General features: G+C 37.3%; 1 protein-coding gene across 1 annotated transcript in view; it reads left to right on the top strand.

Annotated features, from left to right (window-relative positions):
- Positions 1 to 6934: 6934 nt before the first annotated feature.
- Positions 6935 to 27887, top strand: part of PKDCC (protein kinase domain containing, cytoplasmic) — a 58733-nt gene continuing 37780 nt past the window's right edge. Inside the window, exon 1 of the mRNA XM_075863255.1 lies at positions 6935 to 7986. Within this exon, the coding sequence (XP_075719370.1) occupies positions 7198 to 7986 (789 nt within the window). The 5' untranslated portion in view covers positions 6935 to 7197. The remainder of the gene's footprint in view (positions 7987 to 27887) is intronic.

Below are 27887 nucleotides of genomic sequence, written 5' to 3'. Positions count from 1 at the left end.
ACAGTAAGGTTGAGGCCATATGTAGCATAAACACTGCAGAATTTCGGACAGGATTTTTTGGACTGAAATTCCGCAGCATTTTCGCAACATAAATGAACAGACTGTGGATTTGTGGTGGATTTGCTGCAGATTTATTTGGCAAATTTTGGTGCAATATTTCACATGGCAATGAAGTCCATGATAAAATTCTGCATCTGAAATCGGCAAAACATTCCGAAAATGTTGCAGAAATTTAATCCATGTATGTGTTGATTTTTTTCCACACATAAGAATACATGTCGTAAATTTCCGCAGCTGATTTTTCCACTTTGAAAATGATGCCATATGTGAATCAGAGGTATTCACACATGGCGTCATATTCAAATGAGATTGAAGAAGAAATTGAAGCTGAATGAGTGTAGGCTGGTGGTTTTAAATTTTGAGAGCATATCCCTTTAAAATAATAATAACAGTAATAATAATAATAATAATAATAATAATAATAATAATCACCAGTAAGGCTCAGCTACACAATGACATATCGCAAGCAAATTGCGGTAAAATCGATGCTTCCATTGTTCTCTACAAAGAAACAACCTCGATACTATCTAAAAACTCTGATAAATTGGGTCACACGTGACCAAGAAATCTCTCACTAGGATTATCACACAGCTTTCCCAGAATCCAGAGTGGCAAACCCACCAAGTTATACAGTGTTAAATCCTCCATTGTCACCCAGATGTCTGGGGAAGCTGTAATAACAGCCATATTAAATATCACTCATCTTTCCTAGATGCAGATACAGAATTTTCTTTTCTATGTTTTTATATATTGTATGTAATACTAAAATATCACAATGCCACCATGACATTTCTTGTTGTTCAATATCACATAGATGGCCCATACGTTGACTATACATCCAAAACGACAGATCCACTGCCTGCGGTCGGTGCCTGTCACATCGCTTGTGTCACCAAAAGTCCGCAGAAAATGTGGTCGCCAACCAAAATCTCTAGTGTATGGCCAGGTTAAGCAGCCTTCAGTGCAGCATTTCCCATATCACAGACTGACTGCAACTCTCACCTGCCAATTTCATCTTTTCTGCTGATGCCTTTAGTTAAAGAGATATAAACATTTAAATGAACCTTCCATTTAATGCCATCAGATAATCGTCATCTCCAAAAGGTCAGATAATCTTGTCCAAACACACATCCCTGCTGGAGGTGTTTATACAAGAGCTGGATAAATACAAAGCTCCACGCTTAATTATACACATCAACTGTATTTATTCTGCCCAATGGGACCTGCAAACATGATCACCATTGTTTATTTATGGAACGGTTTATTTTAGTCGTCTACTCTGTGTGTGTATAATTATATCTATAGATATATATCTATATATATCTATATATATATATATATATATACACTACCGTTCAAAAGTTTAGGGTCACTTAGAAATTTCCTTATTTTTGAAAGAAAAGCACAGTTTTTTTTCAATAAAGATAACAATAAATTAATCAGAAATACACTCTATACATTGTTAATGTGCTAAATGACTATTCTAGCTGCAAACGTCTGGTTTTTAATGCAATATCTACATAGGTGTATAGAGGCCCATTTCCAGCAACCATCACTCCAGTGTTCTAATGGTACATTGTGTTTGCTAACTGTCTTAGAAGGCTAATGGATGATTAGAAAACCCTTGAAAACCCTTGTGCAATTATGTTAGCACCGCTGTAAACAGTTTTGCTGTTTAGAGGAGCTATAAAACTGACCTTCCTTTGAGCTAGTTGAGAATCTGGAGCATTACATTTGTGGGTTCGATTAAACTCTCAAAATGGCTAGAAAAAGAGAGCTTTCATGTGAAACTGGACAGTCTATTCTTGTTCTTAGTAATTAAGGCTATTCCATGCGAGAAATTGCCAAGAAACTGAAGATTTCCTACAACGGTGTGTACTATTCCCTTCAGAGGACAACACACACAGGCTCTAACCAGAGTAGAAAGAGAAATGGGAGTCTCTAGTTTGAGAAATAGACGCCTCACAGGTCCTCAACTGGCAGCTTCATTAAATAGTACCCGCAAAACGCCAGTGTCAATGTCTACAGTGAAGAGGCGACTCCGGGATGCTGGCCTTCAGGGCAGAGTGGCAAAGAAAAAGCCATATCTGAGACTGGCTAATAAAAGGAAAAGATTAATATGGTCAAAAGCACACAGACATTAGACAGAGGAAGATTGGAAAAAAGTGTTATGGACAGACGAATCGAAGTTTGAGGTGTTTGGATCACACAGAAGAACATTTGTGAGACGCAGAACAACTGAAAAGATGCTGGAAGAGTGCCTGACGCCATCTGTCAAGCATGGTGGAGGTAATGTGATGGTCTGGGGTTGCTTTGGTGCTGGTAAAGTGGGAGATTTGTACAACGTAAAAGGGATTTTGAATAAGGAAGGCTATCACGCCATTTTGCAACACCATGCCATACCCTGTGGACAGCGCTTGATTGGAGCCAATTTCATCCTACAACAGGACAATGACGCAAAGCACACCTCCAAATTATGCAAGAACTATTTAGGGAAGAAGCAGGCAGCTGGTATTCTATCTGTAATGGAGTGGCCAGCGCAGTCACCAGATCTCAACCCCATAAAGCTGTTGTGGGAGCAGCTTGACCGTATGGTACGCAAGAAGTGCCCATCAAGCCAATCCAACTTGTGGGAGGGGCTTCTGGAAGCATTGGGTGAAATTTCTCCCGATTACCTCAGCAAATTAACAGCTAGAATGCCAAAGGTCTGCAATGCTGTAATTGCTGCAAATGGAGCATTCCAAGACCAAAGCAAAGTCTGAAGGAGAAAATTATTATTTCAAATAAAAATCATTATTTCTAACCTTGTCAATGTCTTGACTATATTTTCTAGTCATTTTGCAACTCATTTGAATAAATATAAGTGTGAGTTTTTATGGAAAACACAAAATTGTCTGGGTGACCCCAAACTTTTGAACGGTAGTGTATATATATGCACATATATGTGTATATATATGTGTATGTATATATATATATATATATATATATATATATATATATATATAGGATCAAGCAAATAGTAGGAGCAGCACAGTGTGAAAAACCAAAAATGGCTGGTGCTAGCTTCAGATATCAAGGAGTGACGTACTCCCCATGAGTATACCAAAAATAGAGCCCAGAAGCAGCACTCAATAGCGAAAATATGAATTTATTTACCCAACACAGCAACGTTTCACTTCCTCCATGGAAGCATTTTCAAGCCATTTCCATGGAGGAAGTGAAACGTTGCTGTGTTGGGTGAATAAATTCATATTTTTGCTATTGAGTGCTGCTTCTGGGCTCTATTTTTGGTATATATATATATATATATATATATATATATATATATATATATATATATATATGTATGTATATAAAAATCATATTTATATTGTTGTTTGTTCATTGTAAGTAAAGTTTATTGAAACTGGGGCTTTGTTTAGCAACCAATCAGAGTTCAGCTCTCACTCTGTGAAGTGCAAGGAGAAGAATGGAACATGGATTCTGATTGGTTTTTGTAATAAAGCAGGTTTAGATCACTATTTCTTATAGGCCTTATTTAAAGAAAAAAAAATCTCCAAAAATTTTACTTTAACTCTAACTCATGTAGTTTTATTTATTCATTTATATTTTTTGCCATTTTGCTGCTTCTTCAAGAAATCGTTTTCGGGCATTTGTGTTTTTGTTTATAGTGTTTTAGCTGACTTTTTAGGTTAGTTCTAAAATGGCTTCCTGTACTTTTTTATATTACATTATGTATATTGTTCTGTTTTTTTACCCCTCCATTGACAGTGCCTAGAAAAAAGTGCGTGTCAAGGAGAAAATATAAACTGCACCAAATTTATTAAAGGCTCTTTACACACTACAGTCAGAGACTCCATCACAGATTTAGTTAGATTGGACGGAAATTTTTCCTGTTACAATGACGGACACCATGCTTAAACCTGATGGACTGCATTGTAAATCAATGGGGTCCATCGGGTGCCAGGGCTATCTGTCATGCAACGGATCTGGCAGAGCATTGCTGCTTTCGTTATGAATGGAAGCCAAAACGCAAGTGTGACCGTAGCCTTATATTTTTTTATATTTTTCAGTACTATACATTTAAAAGTTCAATACAATTTTAAAAATATATTTAAAAAAAAGAAAAAATGACACAAAAAAGTTATTTAACCTGCACGGTGAACGCCATAAAAGCCCCAAAAACTAAAAATATGGCAGAATTGTTGTTTTTGAACAGCAATATAAAGATCACAGGTATCCCAAAATTATACTAATAAAAAAGTCAAGTCTTCTTGCAAAAAAACAAGCCCTCATAAAGCTGTGTCGACAGCAAAATAAAAAAGTTATGGCTCTCAGAATATGTCAACACAAAAACATAATTTTGTAAAAAAAAAAGTGTTTTTATTATGCAAAAGCAGTAAAACATCAAAAAACTATATCAGTTTGGTAATATAATAAAAATATAATAAACTATAAAAATAAATATTTCAACCCCAAGCAAATCGATTTTTCTATCTATCTATCTATCTATCTATCTATCTATCTATCTATCTATCTATCTATCTATCTATCTATCTATCTATCTATCTATCTATCTATCTATCTATCTATCTATCTATCTGTCTATCTATCTTCTAATAATAAGTCCAGCAGCACAAGCGGCTTGTGGGTGCAAGCCCTGGGTAACAGACCCATGTCCCATGTATATAGAAAGTAAAAAATCAGGCAACACTCCGTAGAATAAAGTGAAAAAATGGGGGGTACTTTATTACCGTCAATGCTGAGGGTAATAAAGTACCCCCCCCCCCCCCCATTTTTTCTACGGCGCACTCACTGATTTTTTGCTATCTATCTATCTATCTATCTATCTATCTATCTATCTATCTATCTATCTATCTATCTATCTATCTATCTATCTATGACAAAAAATAGGCAGCACTCCGTTCAGGTAGAGGTGAAAAAAGAGGGTACTTTTATTGTCCCATAAACAGTGGCAACGTTTCAGCTCCTTCCACTGGAGCCTTTCTGGGATTGTGGTCTTATCCCGTTGGCGTGCACCCACAGCATACCGGTGCGGCTGGATCCATTTGTTTATCTATCTATCTATCTATCTATCTATCTATCTATCTATCTATCTATCTATCTATCTGTCTGTCTGTCTGTCTGTCTGTCTGTCTGTCTGTCTATCTATCTATCTATCTATCTATCTCTAAAAATTCATCAAATCTAAAAATCTATCTATAAATACACTAAATGCTTTTCCAGCAGCAATCTTTACCTTCTGCAATTTAACAAGTCAACTTCCTTTTACTGCACTGCAAGTATTTTATCCTTGCTGACAAAAATGTTATTGCTCTCATATGGAGAAGCCAGGGAGGTATCCCAATCATGTATCAATATTTCACATAGTACCTGGTTCTAATAGAAATCCTGTATATTATTGTCTGACCTGTGGTTCACGGATAATGTACTCTTACTATAACTGTTTACACACAGGACAGACAGATGGTATGATTGAGAAAATGATATAAAAATCCTGCTCCCATGTATCGCCAGACCTCTGCGGTATCTTCAAAAGCATTTCCACCTATAATAAAACAAAAAAAATCCTTGAGTTTTTCCTCATCTGATTCTTAGGGCACATTCACACGTGGCAGAATTGTTGTTGAATTGCGCTGTGGACAGTCCGCAGTGGAATTCTGCACCAGCCGTTTTTTACATTTGTTTCTATACATTTTTAGGAAAGTTAGTTCAGACGTTGCAGAAAATAACTGTGCGGAAATCAGTCTGCGGTGCAGAATTTTCCCTCCGCAGCAGCTCATTATTTTGCGAAGAAGCGGAATTTCACTGCGGATTTCAGCCTTTGCAATGCAAAAACTGAAATCTGTGGCAAGTCCGCTGTGATATCTGCAACGTCTGAATTACCTGTCAAATATGCAAATGTTGGTGCAGATTCGTTGCGTAATTGCCCCAAATCTGCCCCAACATTTGCAGCGGAAAAATTCCGCCACGTGTTAACATGCCCTTAGGCTATGTTCACACGGGTCACATTTGCAATGGGTAAATCCTACCCGTGGATCTGCGGCAGAAATCCAAGGTTTGTCTGACATTTCCGGCACGGCTTTGCATTTTGTTATTCAGCGGATCCGCACACAGATTAGCTCCATTCAACGGATCTGATCCGCTGTGGAAATCCGCCTGCTTTTCTGTGCAGAATCCGTGTCAAGAAGTAAAAAGTCACTTATTGACGTGGATACAATAACAGCTAGTCTATTGGTTGGCACCAAGTTTTACAGCAAAGACATAACTATACATTTTTCTTATCGGAAGAAAAAATTATTTTGTTTTTGTGTTTTGTTTTTGTTTTAATTTTAGGTGAAAAAGGTCTTCCGTGAAGGTTTACGTGCAGTTTTCTGCTTTCCCCAGGCATATAGATGAGTAAATGAATCCAGGAGTATAGGGGTTAATTCTTCCCTATGTTTCCCATTCAATATGTTCCCCTGTGGTGAGTAAAATAACATACAAGTGCTGTACACTGGAGAGGGAGGTGAGGGATAGCCAGGTAATATGATACTTTCCAGGGTAATATGGCAATGGAATCAGTCTGCAGAGAGAGGTGCGGTAGTAATCAACGAGCTGGGACACCTTGCTTATTGTACATATGTGCTCCACAGAGATTGCCTGTGTGAAATCCTGGCTGCTCTACTAGAAGTTAAACTGCTGGGGGCACCCGTTGATCTGTAATTCGGGTCTCCTAGCATTTCGAAGACTGCGGCCTCTTTGGATAGAAAGAAAAATATGAAGCAGTAGCCTAATCTCAGCTCATCCTCCAGCTTGGAGACAAGGAAAATGCAATGAGACATGTCCTGATGCAGATGTAGAGACCTTCTACAATCCAGGAGAAGGGGAAGTGTTTTATCCCTGTATGAATGACTGATGCTGTCACTCAGCGAGAGGCTGGCCTTAAGAGATCCGTCTGAAAAACACGCCTTCCCCCTCATTCCTCCTCTGACAGTCCTGCAGTGAACATCTATTCTGTGTAGGATTAGGAGCTGCACAGAGAAGTCAAGACACCAACTTATTATAACAGGCAAAGAGCTCGGAGAGGAAGAAAATAAAGTTTGGTCAACGGGATCCTTTAAGTGTCCGACTTCCATGTGTGAGGATGTCCAACAGGGCAAGGATTTAGAAATACAATGTGAAAGAAGACTTCTTCAGCTTCCATCCTTCCGCCTAAACAGAAGTCCTGAAGGCTGGAGACCCGGACACAACCTGAGAATGAGAAGAAGGAAAATTGTACTTGCAGGCGGCTTCTGTCTGTCCTTCTTTCTTGGCACTTTGTTGAATTTACTCTGCGTGCCCGGTTTCGACCATAATCATCACTTACAGGATAGGGGGACTCCTGTACCTCTTGGACAATCATGGCAAGACAACGAGGTATATATGGACCTACTGAAGCAACTCCGAGACAGGTATCAGGAGGTCATCCGATATAGAGAACACCAAATTCCTGTGTCGGCTACAGAAAGGCTTCTGAGACCCTTGGAGAGGAGACTTATGGACCTGGCCCAACAATCTTCATCTGAACACAACCAGAAATGGGAAAGCCCGAAGAGATCCAATTCTGATCAGGACATATTATCTCGGTCACATCCCAGTTCAAAAATAGATCTGTCCCTACAGCCACCTTTAATGGGTTGCCAGGACATTAGTAAAGGAACCAATGTACGTTATCTGGGCTCGGGCTACACGAAAGCTGTTTATAAACTGGTGTTGAATGACACGGTGTCGGTGGCACTGAAATCTGTCGATTTTGGGGGACATGACATACAAAATTGCCTTAAACGTTATAGCACTTTAGAAGACTGCTATAGGTTGGCGTCCTTCAAGATTGTCAAAGAGATGATCTTACTGCAAAGACTTCAGCACCCAAACATCCTACAGGTAAGGCTGAGCATCAACATGCTTTAATGTGGTGAGCATCAAAAATTCATTTTTATCTGCGGTATTAACTATTCAGTGTCTTCCATGAAATTATTGAATCATGTAGGTCTTTTAATTTGATATAGCTGGATCTTTTAAATTTGGGACAAAAATATGTAAAATTTTAGAATTCCAATTTTACAATTCAAAAATTGTACAAAATCTAAGAAACAACAACAAACATTTTGAAGGAGTTTCCCATGAAGATTTGCCAGTGGTCCTCGAAAGTTTATATATGTACTGAGATGCTCTGCCTTCTTTCCTTGCAATTCCAGACAGCCTTGTTTTCAAGCAGACTTTTTCTTCCTAAGTCATTCACAGGACTCCAGAAATTTTTGTTCCTTCTATGACACAAATCATTCTACATTTTTAGTTATGTATTTTAAATTTTTAGTTATTGCATTTTCCAGATGCGCTCTCTGTATGCCTTGGATATGAAACACATTCTCTCTGTTGACTTATGTTTTCTGGAGACAAGCTTACGAAATGCAAACTAATGCATATATCAGGCATTACAATACAGATGCCCCCATTGGGATGGATGCTAAGGAAAACATACCACCTTTTGAGCTTACCAAAGACCATGATTACATTGTGCACTAGCGATAATTCCTCCCACCCCTTGTAAATGTGATCAAAATGACATAAAATGGAAAGGGTGATATAGTAGATTTACTGGTAGTCCCATGTACCACCACATCTAATACATTGGTGCATTTGACAAACTCAGCTCGGCTACATCAGTACATAAAAATGTGCATGTTCATCCGTCAGCTATGTGAAACGGACTACCGCTATGTGTAAATAGGTCTTGAGGTATATTAGTACGGGAATAGTGGATGGCCTAGGTTTTCTATGTTTACAAACTTGCTCTAGAAGAACAATTCAAGAGTTTTAAAGGACTATATTTCCCCACCCCCTCCCAAAACTCGAAACAAGAAGTCAATCGTGGAGGTTTATTATATGCAGTGAGAAGTTTGAGCCTCAGCTCATTTACTTAAAACAGGAAAAGTGTAAATCAAGCCCAGTCTTTCAAGAGAGAAAACAAGGCTATCTGTGTGCCTGAACAACACGAATCCGGTGTGTAGAATCTTTAGCACTATTGATAATTATAAAAAATATTGTGCGGAACAGTTTCCCCTAGTGAGGAACAAGTGCGGCATTGTTGATTCAGTGGTGGAAGAAAGTCTCCGACAATGTTCCAATCAGATCAGATTATTTTCTGTGAACACCTTACCTACACTTCATGTTTTTTTCTCATGTTTTTGAGATAATAAGGACAGATGTTATAGTTTATCTACTATACTATTGACATATATATGTCGTTATACTCTTACATGTTGATGGCAAATCCTAGAGGATGACTATGTCTTGGACGACAATGTTTTTGGTTTACAGCTTCATGGTAAAATTGTCGTGAAGACACGTTGCGAGATTGTACAATCCTACCATAAGATTGGAACAACCAACTATCACTACAATGACAATAATTTTGCACCCTTGTGCGACTTTAACACATTTCATTGGGCTTTGAGATCACAACATGAATTTTACTGTAGTCTAGGAAACCGCTATATACTGGGTTGTTATTTTTGGCATGCAATCATTTTCGCAATAATTTGACCAAAAATAATTGTATCACTTCATCCCCGAAATACATCCAGTCACAATTATTATAGTGTGTAAATGGTGAGAGGAATTTGCTCCAAAAATTGGTCCAATCCTAGCAAAAAATCTCTGTGTGTATGGCTAGTTTAGATAAATGGTTGATTACAAATTGGTCAATTAGTTGGTAAAATGTGGCCGGATTCATATGAACGTAATATACGTCCATGTGACTTCCGTTAAAACAACGGCCGTTACACCGACGCATGTATTTCAATGGGGCGTTCACGCTGCCGTTGTTTTAACGGACCGTGTGAGGGGCCTTTTAAAAATAGAACATGTCCTATTTTGTTACCTTTTCAAGGATCCATCGATAGACTCAAGTCTTTGGGGATCCGTGAAAACGGGACCCGCATGGGGGCAACTCGGACGTGAAAAATGGCCGTTTTTCACATCCGTGTTTCCCCACATTCGTCTGAATTCGGCCTTAGTCAGAACGTGTTAATATTACAATGTGATTAAATTGGGATAGAATACAATTTACATAATCTAGGGGAGTCTGATTGGATTTTCTTAATACTATAGTAGAGGCTTGATTAAATTGTGGATGTATTGTGAATCTGGAATAATCTGGGCATTGTGTTGATATTGTAGTTTAGATAACACATACGGTTTATATGGTTATGAATTATACTGCAGTATGGATTAGGCGGGCAGAGGCTCGTTTTATGGTGATGATACTATAGTAGTTGTACATAAACGTTGGATAATCTGGTGTATTGTAATGTTACTATACAAAAGGTAGGTAAACTATGTATAATCTGGTTGTATTGTGATGATAATATAGTAGTTGTAGGTAAACTATGTATAATCTGTTTGCATTATCCTGATAGTATGGCAGTATAGTAGCTATGTATAATCTGGTTGTATTATCATGATAGTATAGCAGCTGTCAATAAACTATGTATAATCTGGTTGTATTATCATGATAGTATAGCAGCTGTCAATAAACTATGTATAATCTGGTTGTATTATCATGATAGTATAGCAGCAGTCAATAAACTATGTATAATCTGGTTGTATTATCATGATAGTATAGCAGCTGTCAATAAACGATGTATAATCTGGTTGTATTATCATGATAGTATAGTAGCTGTCGATAAACTAAGTAAAATCTGGTGTATTGCGCTGTTACTATAGAAAAGGGAAATGTACTATGTATAATCTGGTTGTATTATGATGATACTTTAGTAGCTGTCAATAAACTAAGTATAATCTGGTGTACTGTGATATTACTATAGTAGAGGTAGATGAACTATGGATAATCTGGTTGTATTATGATGATACTTTAGTAGCTGTCGATAAACTATATATAATCTGGTGTATTGTGATATTACTATAGTAGAGGTAGATGAACTATGGATAATCTGGTTGTATTATGATGGTAGTAAAGCAGAGGTAGGGCATCTATGGATAATCTGATTGTATTGTGATGATAGTATAGTAGAGGTAGATGAACTATGTATAATCTGATTGTATTGCGATTATATTGAGGTTTAGATATTGGCAATTCATGGATAATCTGGTTGAACTGCCATGAAGTTATTGCAATATGATGGGATTATGGTGTCTGATATGGTACAGTAGGCTGATAATCTAATGTGTTTGTAGTGAATAGTGACTATATAGTAGCTCAGGAGAAACTGCACATGACCTGATGGTATTACGGCGGTGCCCGGATTATCTCTGAACACTGTTCTTGTATCACGATGATACTGTTATGTAGATAATCTCCATGGTTTCATTGTATAGTTCAGATTATCTATACATAGCATGCTTTTCCTAATTTAGCATTAACCACAACAAACGTAATTCAGTTGTCACAGAGGAGATCAGACGCATTGCTGACCTTCTGGAGATCAAAGCCTGACATGTGATACTTTATATGATTTTAATATCCATTCATTACAACGTTAACACTGTTTGACCTACTACGGGCTGTCTGCATGTAGACTTTCTTTTTATTAAGTGTACAGATCATGACTGTAAAGACTTCAGCCTACTAATAAGGTGCAATAATGGGGTGTACTTATAATAAATAACATTTACAAGGTAGCGTGCTAGTGCCAACCACAAATAAATACATGCAATCTTCAAATTAACAAGTCGTATGGGCTCAAGTGAGATATATTTAGGTGTATATTCAAAAAAAAGTCCTCCTAGGCATAATAACTAGAAATACAGCAGAGCTGATTTTATCAAACGTAGTAGTGCTGAGTTTGTCATTTGGCACAATGCATTGGGATTTATTTTTCCTTAACGTTATCTGCGGCTTTACATAGGATCACAGGTATACCTACTATGCTATCCTGACTCTGCTGTAATATTTGTTATGAGCCTCTACCTCTACTTAGGGTATTGAATAAAGAACAATTCTTTAATATATACTGGCCAGAATTGAGTAGTTCAACGAATGGTAAATCATAGACTATTGACAGACTCTCCGCTCCATTTGCAGAATACAGGCTGCCATAAACAGTGTCTGGATTCTGCTAACAGCCCTGTGTTGGGAAGGGTCTGGTGGGGCCTGTGCACTGGGTACAAGGGGCTAGGCGAGGCGCTTACAAACCAGGGTATTTAGATAGAGGGTTAGGCCAGTGAACTGAATTTTTGTTTCGCCTGGATGAAGGACCTCTAGTGGTGGGGAATCTGATTCTCTTGCCATTGTCCTGCTGTATTAGAATCCTTCCAGTTTGTAAAGTTTCTAATTCCACTAACAAATTTAGCATTTTAACCATTTTATCTGTGCAATATCTAAGAACACTAGTGAATTGGTTGTGTCAAGGTGATTTGGTCTCGGCTCACAGGCTGATAATAGAAGCAGATTGCAATGATTTAAAAATGGTGACGGTTTCCATTCAGCCAGGCAAAGAATAACATTATAACAGAGCTTATTACGAGCATCTAGGATCGTCAAGCAGGCCTGTTAATATGTCATTGTTGAGAGGCACCAACACACTAACACAAACCAGACAGATACACACAGGCTTTCATGATAGCCATCTCCGAGCCGGCCCTGAGAAACATGACTTAGCAGAAGCAATGCATTCCATCTCCTCTAGAGCTGCAGCCGCACTGCCAGCCAATGGATGAAGGAGAGGTTCATTAGAAACAGATTATGGTTCACGGGACTCAGTACACAGCAATTATGTCATAAATTAGCAGTCACAAATCACCGCTTGTCTCCATGTGTAGGTGATGCGAGCTGTGGCTACAGAGGCAACCATCAAGAAAAGCGTTTGCCAATACAGAGATTAGAAATATCATGTTGTAACTGGGAAGTTTTAGTGCATTGATTTTCTCAGGAATAAGACAAATTCTAAAAAAAATATTCCTCTATAAATTATCATACTTGGGTAGGGGGCCTGTTGCATTTTTTTAGATGTCTCCCAAACATAAGGAAATCCACTTTAAAATGATGGTACATGTCACAATTTTTTTATATTAATAATTATTATTATTTTTGCTATTTTAATTAATTTTTTTATTTTATTGTTTGGCATACATTTTAAGTTTTTATATTTTATACTTTAATAGAAATTGTTAGGAACACTTTTGCATCCAAGATCTTACAAAAATTTACTTTCAAGTATTTTACCCTATAATATGTGAATATTTAAAAAGTCTTACTAGATTCAATTGTATATGACTCCCAAATGCATATGTCTTGTATGACCTCCCACATGCACAATCTTCCCATTATATATCCATTTTTCTTAAATTCTAAGGGTATGTACACACGTAATGTTTTCTCTGTAATTTCTCTGCAGGTTTTTTAGTGTTTTATGTGAATAAGAAAGGAAATAATTTTTTCTGTCATATTTTAAAAAAATGCCCCCAAAAATGTGAATATACTCAAGTAAAATCATTTCAGACTTTATCTGGTAATTCTATGTTTATTCTATTTTTTTTTTCCCCAAAAGAAGAGTTTGTATAAAAAGTATTGAAAGATCAAATCAACATATGACATTTTCTGTAGCTTTAACACAAGTCGTCATTTATCACTACACACAACTTTTTGTTAGAAAATAACTCATCCATCCTCTCTAGATTCATTTTACTTACTGTTCCCTCTTTTTAATATAAAGATTGATACATTACTCTCCGAAATTTGTTTATTTTTGTCAATTAGTGTCTGTGTGGAAATTGTGTAAAATTGCCCCATAATTTTAAGGCAGTTATTTTAATTTTTTTTGCTTTACATTGACTTGATTTAAGCATCGCTCCTTCCTTGGCCTCATATAGGTTGTAGTTTTTATATAAGAACTTAAAATCTACTCGAATCTATCTGAGAACTACATAGGGTTCACATATTACCAGTTTAATTCTTTTTCTTTCACTGGGCCAAAAAGTGTATACGTGTCCATTTTCGGGAGGTAATAGAGCTACCATCTGTGGTGAAGCCTAAAGGGTTAAAGACGTCACTTTGGAATGGTGTATTTAAGGAAAAAATATATATATTTCTATAGACTGATAACTCTGTTTAGTGTCTGCAGATTAAGTTGGAGAAAGCTTTTTAAGATAGGGCACAACTTTTATAAAGTGTAAGTGACTTATTGGAGGTCTTTGACTATTTTTGCTAACACAGCATGTTCTGTACCTCCTTCTGTCAAAATAAGATGGATTAGAAGGTATTATCATGTAATCTGCACCATTCCACACTGTAAAATGAGTAAGGGAAACAATGGACTTCACAGAGGTGACGAGACATCTACATAACCTTGGTGTCCTGGAAAGTACATTGAAGTTTTTGGGGGAAAAAAAGTGGAATTGTCTGCTGAAATTCTGAATAAATTCAAACCTATTTTATTAGATTCTTCACCCATTTTTCTTTTTATTACTTAAATTTCTTTGTAAAAAAAAATAAAATAACAGCCATTGTAGTGGGCAGGTGCGCCCCCATTAAGATGGAAATGTATTTGGTCGAGAGGCTTGTTCATTAAAGTAGATTTAATAATGAGTGGGCTTTTGGGAAAGAGGGGGATTTGGATCACTGATTTATTCTAAAACAAGTCTTAGCAGCACACTAATTGCCTCCCAGTTGCTATGTATCAAATACTCTTGATGGTTGCCTCTGTCAAGAAGAACTTTTGTTTCCCAACTTGAAAGTTAAACGGTCATTTTCATTCTCGTGTTTCGGGTGAGAAATTGAAAAAAAAAATCTTTTGTGCCACTCCTTCATTAATGACCTACAACATCCAGTTGTCTCATTCAATTTACAGAGACAAGTCCTAAACATGAATTAATTATCTGAAATTTTTTCATTAAAGACACAACTTTTTGTCAAAATTCCCGAAATATGTTTTTTTTTGTACAAAAAGGTCACATTATATTGCAACCTGTAGGTCAAGCACTTACAAATAAAAAAGAAATAGATTCATAGACCCTTATCACTAATATTTCATACTGTCAATTTACTCTGAGCTGGTTATTTTTCTACTATTCTTCAATTTTTAGCAAATCAGTTAAAATCAAATATATGTTCAAAATAAGAAAAAACAACACAAATTTTATATATATATATATATATATATATATATATATACCAGTAGAAAAAACGGCAGCACTCTAATTCAGTATATAGGTTCCAGTAATGAAGGGTGCCAGCTGATAGTCCCGATCCCGATAGACCATATCACGTTATTTTGAGATGTATATATCAACCTCATTATTCTAATGAGATTGATGACACTGATTGTATACACACTATATAAATCACTGAACTTGTATGTATCACTATGCTTGAGAAAGGTCCCAAGGTGGGACGGAAACGTTGCATTGCCATGTTGGCTCAATAAATTTCACCTTTTTTTCACCTTGATCATTGGAGTGCTGCTGAACTTTCTTTTTGGATATATATATATATATATATATATATATATATATATATATATATATATATATATATATATATATAATTGAATAGATAAGATTGGCTTGCAAATTGTAAGATCATATCTGCGTGATATTGGAAACTCTCAATATGGTCCCAGATTCACACCTAATTGTCGAATTGGGCCATGTGTGACCATCTGACTGCTTATATATATATATATTTTTTTCGTTCATTAGTCTATATTGATGTCTAATTTACATTTTTTTAGGCTAACCATAACAAGAGTAGTAACAGGTACAAGCGAGACAACAAAAATTCAATAAATAAATACATATATAATATAATCATATAAAATGTAGGTTTTTAGTTTTATAATTAAAATAATAATATTATCATAGAAATTTCTTATTTTTTTTAAATTTCTATCTATGTTATATTCTTGTTTAATGAGCTCTCCTCTAAGGAATAGTCATGTGACAGGGCAATTTTATTGCCTACTGGCTTAAAATGACACATTTTTCTAATTTATGAGGGTAATTGTTCTGTTTGTATTAGTTAAAGGACTATGCATTGTAAATCTGCTCTCCATTCATGTCTTGCGTTTGTAAGAGAATCCTTTTAAACACTTCTATGGGATTGCCATAAAGAACTGTACGTACAACCCAAGGAAAAAATAATCGAAGTAGTGTATTTAAGTCATACCGATCGCTCATTTAAACAGTAGCATGGAAAATGTAAAGCAGATATAATTCTCCTGTATCGGGATTGCAGAGTTCCTACTAAACAACATAGGGCAGTATACATAGCACCAACATAAAAATACATATGGTTAGATGTACACAACATAAATCATTGGAAATAGGGATATTTGCAGTAAATATGTTCAAAGATGTCATGGCCTATAATTGGTGAAATATGATGCGTTGGTGAAGAAAGTCATACCCTTTTTTAAATTATTTAAATGAAAATCTATCAGAAGTAACATAGATGGACAACCACAGTAGAATATAGAAAGTAATAGCTTAAAGATCAATCCTCCCTTATAGTGTTATTAACGAATCTCTCCTAGAATCAGCGGGAGTTATGCAAAAATAAAGCAGGGCAGTGGCGAAGGGTGCTTCAAATATCTGTTGGTTGCTCTGGGAATCCGTCAACAAGATCCGTCAACGGGCTGCTGTTACTGGAAGTCTTATGTCAGTGATGGACATTCAGACCATAGAGTCTTAAGGCACATTCAGACGTGGCGGATTTGCTGTTGAATTCTGCAGCAGCCATTTTTTACATTTGTTTCTATACATTTTTAGGTAACTTAGTTGCAGAAAATAACAGTGCGGAATTTAGGCTGTGGTGCAGAATTTTCACTCCGCAGGATGCACATTATGTTGCGGAGAAGCAGCGGAACATCCCTGAAGATTTCAGACTTTGCAATGCAAAGGCTGAAATCTGCGGCAAGTCCGCAGTGATATCCGCAATGTCTAAATTACCTGTCAAACATGAAAATGTTGGTGCAAATTCGCAACGAATCTGCAGCAACATTTGCAGTGGAGAAATTCTGCCACATCTAAACATGCCCTTATAGTCAGGACTGGGAAGAGTGGTAGATGGAGTTGGTGGTCATTGTGGGGTAACAGAACCTGCAGGAACCGTTAGACCCTAATTACATGGTATGGTAGGCAGCCCTACATGTATGGGTCGAGTAGAGGCAAATGGGGATTATGCATATAAATAAGAATGTGAGGGATTGGTGGGAAAGGTGGGTGACAGTAGAAAATTAAAGTAATGGCGGTCCATCAGATAACTATCATGCATATCTTCAGGAAATGAGGGTAGTGGGCGCAATTTTAAACCCATATTGGACACAGAGTTTTTCTCACCCCTGGTCATAGGCAAGAGGAAAATGGTCTTCAGGCCACGGAGTGACATTGGAATTTTCTGCCTCCCTGCAGGTTGTTATTGGTGATAAAAGTGATTATGACATACTACTACCCCCAAGTTGACAGACTACTGCACCCAAGTTATTTGAAATCGTAATATGGCACCCATAGCAGTCTATGTGTCCGTAATGTATCATAACGTATATCAGTAGGTCTCCGACAGAATCCAACGGAGAAAAAATTGTCGCTTGCCCTATTTGGTGCCATATGATGAAGAACAGCCTTCCTATCATGGTGGTATATGTATATTCTCTCGTATCTACGGTGGAGAGTTGTGATTAACCAAAGGTGTATTAAAAGGCATACTGTTCCCGCACTTATTAGTGTTTTACCATTTTAATTCATATAATCCTATTAATTATTTTGACAAAAACAAAATATTTTGACAAGATCATTTTAAAATTTAATAAATCCAATAACCGTTATCTGGCTACGACATCATGAAAATATTCAATACGGAGAATGATCAAACTGGCCATTTTCTAAAGGGAAATCTGCCAGTCGCCATGTTCTTTAGGTGTCCTGGATTAAAACAGACATCTGTCTAGTCACTTTATAAATACCATGCTCGCCCATTACTGAGTACAGACGTCTGCTTTGTGAAGTAATTGACATCTTTCATTTGAACGCTAGAGCTTTACGGGAAGGTCGACGCTTCCATCCATGAAGTTTTCATCACTTTTTAATATACCTCCTGTTCTCCTGTGCATAACATTGCTGTACTGTATATCATGGCATTTTATACGTCGCGCCGGAGCAGTGCTGTCAGTTAATAATGGATAATAATATTGACATTAGTTCATATTTCAATTCACTCTCGTAAAAAAAATGCTGAAGATTTTTTTTTTAGGATGGGTGTATTTATATCTGTGTATGAGAAACTAATTTCACAAGTGTGTCAAAAATACGGCATTTGAAATATGCTCCGTGTTTATTATTGTGTAGTTCCCCCTCTCTCCCTTCAATACAGACTGCTTGGATAGGTTTATTTTTTCAAAAAATTGGAGCATGGCAAGGCTGTTGGAATACCAAGAGATATGTGCCATTTATGGTTTAGGAACATGACGGTATTATAGCGCCATACAAACTTTGAGTTGCACGACCTATAATACAGCACCTATAGAAATTTATGGGCCCATACTGTCGTTTTTTTTCTGTCTGATTCAGATAAAATCCCCTACAAATAAAAATCAAGGCATGAGCCATCGAACACCATAATACAGTTCTGCCATGTGCATGACCCCGTATTTGTATGACTGGCTTATCATAAAGGGATCCAATTATGTTCAAGCTCCAAAAAATTCTGAAATGCCATGCAGTCATTTCCCAATAAAGATTATTGTTTTATACACATGAGTCCCTAGGAGCCCAATCTGACTAATGCTTCCTATAATTTATATTGCACCTATTAATTTGTTTTTAGAGGGGTTTTCCAAGTTATTCTGAAGAGTCGCAGGGGTAGGAGGTATGCATTAAAACTGAGCCATTACTCACCTCACAGATCTCCGGCATTCCAGCACTGCCGCTCTGGTCCTGCCCGCCGCTGTGTATTGACAGCTGCAGCGATGACTTGCTTGTATACCCACATGATGGCTGCAGCCAATCACTGGTCTCGGCGAGTATACGGCACAGGCTCGCTAAGGTAAGTGATTGGCTGCAGAAGATCATGTAGGTATGCAGGCACGTCAATGCTGGTGTTATGTCAATAAACAGCGGCAGGGATTACCAGAGCGGCAGCGCTGGAATCCCGGGGATCAGTAATCAGTAATCCCTCGCACACCTGGCACTTTTTGGAAAAACTAGGAAAACCCCTTTAAGAACAAACACAATGCCCTTCAAAGCAACTTTAATATTTCTCATATTTGGGATTTCCAGATCAATCATCTTTACACAGTATAATCGTAATAATAACATTAATGACCATTTGGGCATTATGAATGTCTCCGAGGCCCATAGCCATAGCTCTTGTTAAAGGGCCCATGACCATTATTGACCGGGGGTTCAGATCACTCTCAATCCACCCGGTCCGATCATTATACCGATCATTATACCCAGTACACACAATGATTATTGACTTATTTCTTGGATAACTGGCTGACAATCCATATGGCCATATTATAGTTGTCCTGGGGTTTGTTACCTAGCTTTCCTGGCCCTGAGTATCACCTCGGTCTCGTTATGGAATGGTTCATTGTCTAATTTCACCACTGTCTAACTAGGTAAATTTGCCCTTAGGGCTCCAGGCAATCTGGGTACCAACCACGATCAGAGCTTTATTGGTGGTCATAATGGTTGTCAGCCAGTATTCCCAGTAACAGATTTAACGTAAGCTGGCCAAACGTATTAGAAAATTGTCAACGGTCCGGATATCTGCTGTCATGGATGACAAGGATCAGTCATGTTGGATTTTAACATGTTTGACCCTTTGTTCTCCTGGGAGATAAAGCGGCAAAATAGGTGTCTGACACCTGCTTCTCACTATGGCCATAAACATGCATGCACGGCTTATCTGAGCGTGCATGTTTATGGCGGAGTTGGGGAGATAGTTGTGCAATTATCTAATGGCAATGGCCGGCCTTACATGTCTGATCACTTGCTCCTCTAAAGATAAGCGGCACCACAGGTGTAAAGCCTTCTTAAGGGGCCACTGAATATAATGAAAGCATGACAGAAGAGGACACCTCAAGGATTTATATATACTGGTGTATTTTTTAAGGGGAAATTACTCTTTATATGAGAAAGCCTGCCATACAGGTTTGGATATTTGCAGGTGAAGTCTTCCTCCTTTCCTGTAGTTACTTTGCCTTGTTTCCCGCACCTTGTCTTTGACCTGCATACACACAAAAAGCATTAAAAGCTGCCTGTAAAGTGCATGTTTGTGTCTTGCAGTAATTGTCCATCAAATGTTATGACATGCTCATAAAAGTGAACGTTCCCACATCCAGATCTGCAATGTTTTTGTTAAGGAAACAATCCTTCATCCGTTACATATTAGTCCTATGTCTGCCGGCTTCAGCTGTACGCTGGGTTTTTGGAATAAAATTTCCTTTGTAATAAAGAGGTTAAGGATGAAGTAATGCTATCGTTTGAGCACATCTAATATGATTAGTTACCTATTTACTGTAATCATATTTGGCATTTGCGTCTTCTGAGGACCGCTAATTCCATAATTTCAGCCCCTTAAAGAGATATCGCTTTATCCTTCCTTTAGATCGTATAATGAGAAATATCACTGATATATAATTTAGTTTTGCACAGATCATACAGGTGCCTGAGGGTCTAAAAACAGAATACGATACTATGACATTACGTAGTTCTTGAATCATCCTCAAATTGTTAATCACTCTACTATGTTGTTTCTTAGTTATTTCTGTTTATGGGTAAGCAATCTGACCACTAATATGGGCACCATGACAGCTACATGCCACAAGGGTTGTCATCCACGTTTCATAGACTCCTGAGTAGCAATTTTTCCTAATGTTATAATACAAAGTGATTTTTTTAATTTTTTTAGGGGCAAACTGACAATTTGGAATATTTGGAATTAGGGCAATCCATAAAGGGCCATGATCAAAAGCTGCCTACATCCCCTTGGTCAATTATAGTTCTCAGTAAAGTGCAATTAATAAGTCCCCCTCACAAGCATTTTATTAGCCCACATCAATTATGTCTTGGCTATTGTAGTTGGTTAGTCGCCCAACGCCTTCCCTGGGTCCGATAAACCCAGTCTAATTTAAGGTTATCTGATCTCCAATATCATTCAGTTGAATGCAATCTATTGGTCCATGTTGTCAGCCATTTCCTATAGCGTTCTTCAGTAGGATTACTTACAGGAAGTCCCGAAAAATCCCTATCCTTGTCCCATATCTCCACTTGTGACAACCTTCAGAGACATTTACATACCTATGTGTGACTAATTCTCTCAAAAGAATGGGACTAGTACAAAACTATAGCCATACAATTTACTTAAAGAGGCTCTGTCACCAGATTTTGCAACCCCTATCTGCTATTGCAGCAGATAGGCGCTGCAATGTAGATTACAGTAACGTTTTTATTTTTAAAAAAACGAGCATTTTTGGCCAAGTTATGACCATTTTTGTAGTTATGCAAATGAGGCTTGCAAAAGTCCAAGTGGGTGTGTTTAAAAGTAAAAGTCCAAGTGGGCGTGTATTATGTGCGTACATCGGGGCGTTTTTACTACTTTTACTAGCTGGGCGTTCTGACGAGAAGTATCATCCACTTCTCATCAGAACGCCCAGCTTCTGCCAGATCACGCTGTGATGTCACTCACAGGTCCTGCATCGTGACGGCCACATCGGCACCAGAGGCTACAGTTGATTCTGCAGCAGCATCAGCGTTTGCAGGTAAGTCGATCTTACCTGCAAACGCTGATGCTGCTGCAGAATCAACTGTAGCCTCTGGTGCCGATGTGGCCGTCACGATGCAGGACCTGTGAGTGACGTCACAGATCTGCACTGTCAGAAGCTGGGCGTTCTGAAGAGAAGAGGATGATACTTCTCTTCACAGCGCCCAGCTAGTAAAAGTATTAAAAACGCCCCGATGTACGCACATAATACACGCCCACTTGGACTTTTACTTTTAAACACACCCACTTGGACTTTTGCAAGCCTCATTTGCATAACTACAAAAATGGTCATAACTTGGCCAAAAATGCTCGTTTTTAAAAAATAAAAACTTTACTGTAATCTACATTGCAGCGCCGATCTGCTGCAATAGCAGATAGGGGTTGCAAAATCTGGTGACAGAGCCTCTTTAAGGCCCTTTTACACCGGTCAATAAGCGGTCGGGGCAGCGAGCGCCAATCAACGAGACATCGTTGATCGGCGCTCGTTTGCTCTTGTCACACGGAGCTGTGGATGGGGACGAGCGGTTGTTTCTCCGATCGCTCGTCCCCATACATTATTATCATGTCGGCAGCGCGTCTCCCTGTTTACACACCAAGATGTGCTGCTGACAACGATAATATTTAACTTTTTTAAAACGATACGACCAGCAAATGATCGAGCGTTTGCTCGTTCATCTGCTGATCGTTCCCCTGTTTACACAGGGCAATTATCGGCAACGAGCGGTATATTAACGCTCGTCTGCCCGATAATCGTCCAGTGTAAAACCTCCTTAAGTATTCAGAACTAAAAAAAAAAAAAAAGTAGGTGTCACAACAGAACACTATTCATGGCTTTATTATTGGCCATTGTTGTGAACATTTCCTTTCCGATCAGTTTAATTGACATTCCTAAAAGGGCCTACAGGACACATCTTTGTGGGAATTCTATGGCGATAGTTCCGTAAACGCTAAGGGGGGGGGGATTTATTAAGACTGGCATTTCATATGCCAGTCCTAATCTAAAATGCTCTGGAGTAAGATGCACATTATTTCTAAAGAGGCAAACAGATCTTAATAAATTAGGAGCATATCTGGCTGTTGGTGCAGCAGAAAGTGAAATCTGGCATAAATTGTAGTTCATTTGTGGAGCTACGGGTGGCCCTGCCCCTCCCGCTATGCCTTGCCCACTTGTTATAAAAATGGCATGGGTGGAATAAAAATGAAAAAGGTCGAAAAAAGCGAGTACAATTTGTACAAATTGTAAGTTTTTTTTACACCAGAATACTGGCGTAGAGTATCTTAATAAATTCCTTCCTAGAACTATAGACTTAACTATCCGAGAAAAATGTTGAACTATTTTTCCAATGCATATTCCACCTCAACCAATCATCATCACCAGAGTCGGCTGTATGGGGCAAAAGCTTGTCCTCTTTACGACTAGCTTTAGTTTTCTGAAACCAAGAATGAGAAAGAATATAGAATAATGATGTTTCGTTTTTGTAAAGAACAACTTACTAAGTGTAACATAAGTAGGTGTGAAATCTGCTTTTTTTCCACCCATGGTTTTGCATTGGATCCATCTTCAGGAGACTCTGTCCTCCCGAGGCGTAACTATAGGGGGAGCAGAGGTAGCAGTCGCAGCCAGGCCAAAGGCCTCTTTACCACATAAGACCCCCAAATGATACAACAGATTTTGCATTGAGCCCTGGGGCTTCAAGTTACGTCACTGCTAACCTCAAAATCGATAATCTACAGTAGCTAGGCTGCATTGCTACAGTTCTGTCCCCAAAAATGCCCCACTGTATGTATACAACTGTTTGTTATTTACTTCTGTACAATACAAAATATTCATGCATCTGCAGAAGTAAATTTGGAGACCTTGTATTAGGTTGCAAAGAAGAAAGTTCTCATATATTAAGGAGGTCAAGGAGACACCTTGTCAAGTAGAGAGTTTCTAAAAATAAGTAAAAACATGGGCTGCTTCTTGTGGCATTTACAAGAAGCTGGCAGTGATGGGTTCTCTGGCAATTGGCAGCTCAAGGAAATACTTGGAAGCAGAAGGGAGGCATTAGATGTCAAAGACTGTAAAGTGTGAGAGAGTGGTGTCTGCGATTACAGATAATACACGACAAATACACATGTCAAGGAAGGAAAAGTCCAGGCTATTGAGTTAAGAGCCCAGAATGAGGATGTGAGAGGCCTGGGATATAAAGAGCTTGTACACAAGGACGGAACCAGCTGGGGAAAACTTCAGAGATAACAGAAAATGGACACTAAGATAAACTGATATCACTGTTTAATGTGGTTTTTCCAACAAAAAGAACGGCCACAATGATGAATGAGTAAACTTTTTGGACAACCATGCATGTCAACAAGGATGTAGATGGAATATATTATCAGATATTAAACTTTACTGATACATTGCGCTTTAAAATGTCTATCTTTTTTCATGTTCTATCAAATTGGTAGACATTTTTGTGATTTTTGTCATTGCCTAGTTTTGTTTTTTATGTGGAAATGTGTCTCACATATAGACACTAATATTGTTTAACATTCAACCATTATTTTTTCTGTGCATTTTGTATAATTTTTTTTAATGTTTTTATATCATTTTTTTTGTACATATTTTATAAAGCATTGATGATTGTGAAATAATTTGCCTTTGTAGCAGCAGATCTTTATATGTTAAGGGAATTAATTCATCTGCCCATTGGTGACTAGAACAACACCAGATGAAATTTAATGATAATGGAATATTTCACAGGTTAAATTACTATTTTCACCCAATCAAATTAGAGCGATCCATCGAGAGGATTTTTGAACATTTTTGAACATTGTTTCTACAGATGTTCATCCAAGCTATCTACTACCAATTAAAGCAATTTTTTTACAGAAATGACTCTTCACAAAGCCTCTAATGGAGAATATTTCTGTAATACGCAATTCAATGGAGCATGCCACAATTTTTTGTTTTTTGTTGAATTTATGCAGAAAAAAAATTTGTGTATGAAATTTGAAGTGCAGTAAGGGCCCATACACCTCTATGACTGCTGTATTATGCTCGGGGGTTGCATAGAGCTGTAATACGGTCTTATGAATGAGCCCTTAGCATGAGCCCTTCCGCTCTGCAGAATTTTACCAATGGAAAACATTGCCAGTAAAATAAGACGAATCCAATAAATTTTTCCAACAAGTGCAGACAGCTAAGTATTGGCTGGCAGCTCCCCATGTGTTAGATCATTGATGGATTTGCCAACAGTCATCTAATGTGCATGGGTGGGGTTAATACAGTGCACACGAAGCAAGTTTTCTGCCCGACCTGCAATAACTAAAAAGAATTGCTGATTGGTTGCCCAGTATACCCTGCCGTCTATATTTGAAAATGTAACATGAGGTACATGCAAACAGTTTGTTAAATATATTATTATTATTATTATTATTATTATTATTACTAATAATTTTATTATTAGTGCTAGTGCTGTTATTATTATTTATCTATGCCATATCTGTACATTTTTTTTAATTTTTATTATTATTATTATTATTATTATGATTTTTGCTATCTTGATACCTCAGGGCTCTCATTTATTTCCCATGTCTTTCTATTTCAGTTATCGATTAGCTTCTGATAAACCCTGTAATGAAATCAGCATATAGTCGTGTGTGTCTTTATGCTTTCTCGAATTAGCCTTTTGCACTGTAAATCTTGGAACAGTTAAACATATGTTAGCATGGCTGTAGATGTATGACTTTATATCATTGCTGTGAATAAAAGAAAAATGACTGTGTACATCCAACCTAATAGAAAAAATATATCGATGACGTTTGTTTGCTTGGAATTTTGCACTGAAATATCCCGGAAGATAAAGTGATCACTTACAAATTTTGGGAATATATTTAATTATTTTTTTATAATAATAATAATAATAAGATAAAGTGATCACTTACAAATTTTGGGAATATATTTAATTATTTTTTTATAATAATAATATTATTATTAATAATAATAATAGTAATAATAAGAAGATTCTTTTTTTTCTTTTAGTTTAAAATTGTGTTGGGTTATTAGTAAAATTGTGTTGGGTTATTAGTAAAATTATTATTATTAATAATAATAACAACAATAATAATAGTAATAATTATAATTGTTATTATTATTGTTATTATTATTATTATTATTATATAATTGGGAATTAGCTACCAATATGATGTATCTGTAAATAATATTTTATTAGTATTATGTAAAAATAATTGTAGGGGCATAAGCTAGTATTGTATGGTTACACAAACATACATACAGTAATAGTGACAAAATTATTGAGTCGGCTTCTCCTTGCAAATTGTCAAAGCTCTATGCTCTTGTCCATAGTCAGTGGACATGTAGAGAATGCTGTGTACACATTGCTATGTAAACAGTGAAGATATTCTGACTAAATAAGGTTTGCTTTTGGCGTTTTACCCAGTGACAAATATTAACCTTTTACTGTTGCTGCTACTTCATGCACTTTAGTGTTGTGGTGCTAAGTGAGTGAGACACAATGAGCTAACACATCCCTACGTACCCCAGACTTGGTGGAATAAGGGATTTCGGCGTTTGCATATACTTACAAACCGATGACAGCTGAATAATGTAGTCTATTTTGTGTTTTGTTCGAAAGGCTTGTTGGCCCTTTGTGTGGAGTCTGACCTTTGCTTTTCTTTGTCATGTAAGGGCAGCTGTGTCATTTTAATTTGTGGTAATATGGAATGCTGGATTGACATGAAATGGCTGGTTATGTCGGCTGGAAGACATATGAGACAATAACTTGTTACCTAAAAAAAATCAATTCAGATAACTAATTTGTATTATCTGTGATCAACTAAGTTCAACCTTTGGAATTAAGGTTACGATGAAGCTGTCTTGAAGCAGATAATTGAGGCCAAAGCAGACACAGCAAAAATTTGCAAATACAAAAATGTACTAGACTCAGGCTGCATATTGACATTGTGCAGACAATTGCTGTGTTGTTATGTTCCTTTACTACATTTGCGTTATATTAATAGCTTTCAGGCTATTATTACATTTGAGTTATACAGCAGCAAAAGATTCCGGAGAGCTTCACGGGATTCCTTAAATATAATAACTATAATGTTCATATTACCAGACAAGTGAAACCAGACAGGAACAGTAGAAAATTAGGACACTGGAGAGTTTATAGTCCTAACCAGGTAATAGATAATATATTGGACTTGAAGTTTTTACTAATCATTTTTGGTTGTGTCAGAGCTAGATTAAGTTTAACATGGGACAGTATGCAGCCCACAGACCCTCACCTTCGCATAATAATTCACGGCTGTATAAATACAGTATTCTTCCTGGATTAAATTTAGTAAACCCTCAGAGAGGCCCTTTAGTTGGTGGAATTATAATCATTAAAAAGCTGTTTTCATTTTGTGAGATCAGATTATATGGATATAAATGACAATATAACATTATGTCAAATTACTTACATAACTGCTTACATAAAAAACGGCTTAAAAATTTCTTACATACAAAACAGTAACAGGTATATGGATGTGTTCACCAGACGCCAAAGGTTGAGTCACTACTGTGGATTAAATATATATTTTTCTGAATTCTACATTCACAGCTCTAGATCAGGGTGGACACAGGGTCGGATATGTTGAGACCTACAGTAGGTTGTCAAAAACTCCGGCTTAATACACATTAGATTAAAGTTGGCTGAATGTGCTGATTTAGGTTGGATTAAAGTTGGCTGAATGTGCTGATTTAGGTTGGATGCCAACTATCTAACCTGTATGGGGGCAGCCCAACAGTCCCCAGATGGCAGATGTTTCACTATCCTTTACACCCTTTAGATTTCAGTTGTTGCTAGAGGTGTCTGGGCGTGGCCTATTTCCTTCTCCTCATTGAAATAAACATGCATGCTCGACCAAGCCGAGCATGCATGTTTATGTGGCGGTCAGGAAACACGTTATGTGTGCATGTATTTATGTGTAAGGAAGGTGACTGACCCTTGTGGGAACCAATATCGGTTTTTACCCAGCTTTCCTAGAAAAAGGTGCAATCGAATTTCTAACA

This window comes from Rhinoderma darwinii, chromosome 4 (genome assembly GCF_050947455.1).
Source record: "Rhinoderma darwinii isolate aRhiDar2 chromosome 4, aRhiDar2.hap1, whole genome shotgun sequence".
NCBI classification, from domain to species: Eukaryota; Metazoa; Chordata; class Amphibia; order Anura; family Rhinodermatidae; genus Rhinoderma; species Rhinoderma darwinii.
This window is presented reverse-complemented; position numbering and strand designations above follow the sequence as displayed.